Raw genomic sequence first — 4,090 nt, forward strand, 5'->3', positions numbered from 1 at the left:
TTGCAATTATTTGCTTTCTTTGGCATCACAAGGCATGAAGAGCACTTGTGATGCTTAGTAAATAATGTTTTTGATGGTAATCTAATTGAGGATGCTAAATTTGCTCCAGAATAAAACATTGCGCTGCACTCATCATTGCTTGTTAATTGAATTCAAACTGAGACATTGCTAGGGGGTCCAAGTGAGGGCAAAAGCCCTTTGGAAAAAACCCTGAGAACCATGGGAGGGCACAACTCAGAGGGACAAAAAAAAAAAAAAAAAAAAACCGAGGTGAGAAAGAAAGAAAAAGGGTTATTTTCCAAAAATGATCATGCACATCTTCATATTTGTAGAATAATTTGTTTTGTAAGATTTACAAAATTGATTTTTTTTCATTATTTTAGCTAAGTTGCTATAGTGCTTTATTATGTGATGCACATATTTGAGAGAATTTGTGCATATATTATATGATACACCTGATTAAAATAACCAATGCACATATCCAGGTAAATATATTTAATAAATTATGACATCTAAAATAACTAGTTGCACATATCTAAACTTTTTTTGGCGCATATAAATATATAGGTAGATATATAAACCCATGGTATAAGTATTTAAATATATTGTATCTCACAAATATAGTATATATTTAGACTTTGTTTTTGTGAGGGGAAAAAGGAGGAAGTGAAATAATTCCCTCAGTTATTAACAGAGTCTAATATATACAGAGAGATGGTATGTATTTAGACTATTGGTGCATACATGGAATGTGACGTGTATCCTTTTTTACTACATAAGTATATATTAGAACACGAAATTTTGATTATGATTTATGAGATATAAAAAATTATGCAAATAGGTTCAGTTAATGATAATTTTGTCCGAAAAATTAAGAAATGATTGATCTTATAAGTTTTTTTTTTTTTTTTTTTTAAAGTCTTATACAAAGGCCCCAAAGAAACCAGACGAGAGGCATCATACAAAGGATTCAGATAAACAAATAGTCCTGTGGTGATTTGAAGGAAACTGCAGGAACAGACCCCAAAATTAGTATCATCAATACCTAAATTTCAATACACACGCAAGACATCATTTATTTTAATCTCTACTACAATAACCCAAGCTCCTTTGAGCCCTTGTCTCACCCCTATATCCATCTCCATAGCTGACCATATCCCATCCCATCATAAAAACACGCGTTCAATTAAATAAATGATTACAAAAGAGTAGATAAAATGAAGGAGAAAAACAAAAATAGTTATCAAATTTGTAGCAGATAAAACTGGGTCATGTGAAATACATGCTCTTCTTACATAAATCGTGTGCATTGCACGTGTAGCGCATGTCGAGGTTTGACACCCTTAGGCCTCAACCAAGTATGAGTGTGTGCGTGAAGGAAATGACATGATTCAGTACTGGGTATTCCATTTCATCTAAATGTACTCTAATACTATCCTAAACTAATTTTTTTTTTCAAGAGCATTATTTTCTCATAGAAAATGAATATAAGAGAATAAGAGAAGAGCACATTTGACACACCAATAGATTCGCAAATGCAAACTTAAACAATGATCCAACCATTCCACCCATAAATATTTATGACAAAAAAGAAAAAAAAAACAAGTTAAAAGCCAGTTTCAATGCAGGAAAAAGATAGAAAAAGCGAAAGCTCCATTTCTTCTTGGAGCATTTTTCTTCTCCTTCTTTCCCTTTCATTTTTGTGCATCTCGGTTCACTCACCACCTCAAGACTCATGCATGCAGCGAGCAGCCATCCGACCACCAGGAGATCCACGCCACGTAGCGATCTGAACGGTGTGGTGTCCCGCGAGCTCTCCTTTCTCACATCTGGAGCCACCGAGCCAACTGCGTCGGGTTGACGACTCCCGGGATATGGACCCCCTCCGTCTTCAGCAGTTGCGACACCTCCACGTACGCCCTCGGCGGCTTGGCCGAATCAGGCTCGGACCGGACCGGCGGTTCCGGACTCTTCCCCGATTCGGACCGGCCCGGCTCCCAGCGCCGGCCGAAGAGGGTCCCCTTGGTGAGGAACTCGTGGGCCAGGTAACCGGCTAGAAGCCGGTTGCTAGCCGGAGCCGGGCGAGCCGCCGCCGAAGGGTTGGGCTCCACCTTTGGTGGTATCTGGGTCCGAGGGCCGTCGGACCCGGCCCGGTCCTTCCGCTTCCTGGACGCCCCAAGTGTCGATCCGGGATGCGCGTGGCTCGACATCCTAGCCCTCCGGTTCCCGCCACGTCACAAGAAACGCCGAAAGAGAAATCAATCAATTTAAAAAGAAAGGGACCGCAGAGACCGAGCAAGATGAGATAAGGGCGTGAAAAGACGAAATGCTCAGGGCTAAAACTGTAAAAAGACAAGCGACAACGAATGGGGAAGGGAACGGGAGAAGGGGGGTAGGTGCGATCGGAATCCACCACTCTAGCCGTTACGACGGCGCATGGACGGAGCTCACGGCCGGAGCCCGGCGACGAGGGGGGGTCTGAAGGGATTAAAGAGAGAGAGAGGGAGAGCGGAGAAAAGGGGCAAGAGATTTGAGAGGAGTGGCGTTCCAGGAAGAGGTGGAGCCATATATAGGAAGCGTCTTTGAATGAGTACCCTTACTGTTTGGAATAATGCCGAGATTGCCATCAGATCTCTTTGAAATGACGGAAATAACCCTTGATTTGTTTTGAATGCTTCGTCTCTTCAAGTGCAGCGCCAAATGTAACACACAATCTGATTTACGTGAAGCCGGTTTGTTGCCGCGTCATGGCTAACATTCTTTTCTAATATTGTTTTTTTTTTAAATAAAAAGTTAATTTGTTGGAAGCAATGGAAAAAATCTCGAGAAGGATATACAGCAGGGGAGGGGATTGTGGTCATTTTAGTTGTGGTCACCGATGTGGATCTTTTAGGTGATTGTTTTCCGTCCAATGAAGTGATGGGCGTGGGGCGCTCGCCGGTGGTGGGTCCGAGAGGGATCACTTCAAACGGTGGGGAGGGCAGTTTCGTGGTTTTGGGCGGACCTAGGGGCAACTGTGATGGCCTCGAGAATTCCATCAAATGGAGACAGCGACGAGGTTAAGTAGTTTCTTAACGTGGGGAGAGAGGGGGAGAGGAGCGAAGGCTACATCGGGAAAAGAGAGGAATTCTCGAGGGGTAAAAACGTCATTCCAACTCGACAGGAGAATGGTGGCGTGCGTGGAGCGGAAAGGGCAGAGAATCTGGAGAACGGTCGGTACACCGGAACGAGATCGTGGTCCAACGCATGATCTCCGTGTGATTGCGCCACGTGTCGAGGCCAGGACTGCGCGTGGGTGTGGCACGACGTCCGTGTGGGAGGGGAGGTTGGGGGGAAACGTGTTTCGTGCTGGGGTTACGGATAAGCACCAGCCGGCTCGCTACCTCGTATTTTTTTCCCCTTAAATGACGAAATTATCCTTCTGTATTAAAGAATAATTTATAACTTGGCAGCCCTGGCGTTCCACAGGTCCAGCCAAAATCGATGTGCTCTCATCGCGACCATTCAGTTTAGTAGGGCCCACCACATTGGCGGTTAGGAATATGTTGGGCTTTGATTTGGTGCAACCTTTCTTGCAAGCACGTACGTAAGGCGCTTTTCTTGGTAGCAAATGAAACCCATAAATTATTGCATGCATCTGGTGCGAGTGAACCAACACAGATCTCAAAGTATATGCACGGTGAAGAGCGCACAATCGAGGATCAGTGAAATACAAGGATTCAATGTGGGATTTGCATGGTCCAATTGCACTTGGTGGTGCATGCAATACCGAGGCGATGAAACCAGAAGAAGCATAAGGGGGAGAAAGAAAAGAGAGAGGCAAAAAGATTAACTAGAGATGTTCCAAAAGAAAATCACTTAACAAAAGATTTTGAGACGGTAAATATTGTGGACCATAAGAACTGAGATAATGAATCACAATTTGCTACCTTTGCAGGCCTTCAACTTGAAACAATTGTGATAATCTTGATAAAAATGGCTCTCATAATCAAAGAAATTGATAAAATAGATCTTTATGCTAGTGATGTGAAAAAGCATGAAGAAATCTTGAAGTATTTATTTCCATGAAATGTAACCAACATTGATTGCA

The 4,090-nt window shown here is 43.0% G+C and overlaps 1 protein-coding gene across 1 annotated transcript; it reads right to left on the bottom strand.

The window, feature by feature from the left end:
- Positions 1-1,526: 1,526 nt before the first annotated feature.
- On the bottom strand, positions 1,527-2,537 carry LOC105054460 (uncharacterized). The gene has a single exon (XM_010935967.4). The coding sequence runs from the start codon at positions 2,208-2,210 to the stop codon at positions 1,824-1,826; it is 387 nt and encodes a 128-aa protein (XP_010934269.1). The 5' UTR covers positions 2,211-2,537; the 3' UTR covers positions 1,527-1,823.
- Positions 2,538-4,090: the final 1,553 nt, after the last annotated feature.

The sequence above is a fragment of the Elaeis guineensis genome, chromosome 11 (assembly GCF_000442705.2).
Source record: "Elaeis guineensis isolate ETL-2024a chromosome 11, EG11, whole genome shotgun sequence".
Lineage (NCBI taxonomy): Eukaryota > Viridiplantae > Streptophyta > Magnoliopsida > Arecales > Arecaceae > Elaeis > Elaeis guineensis.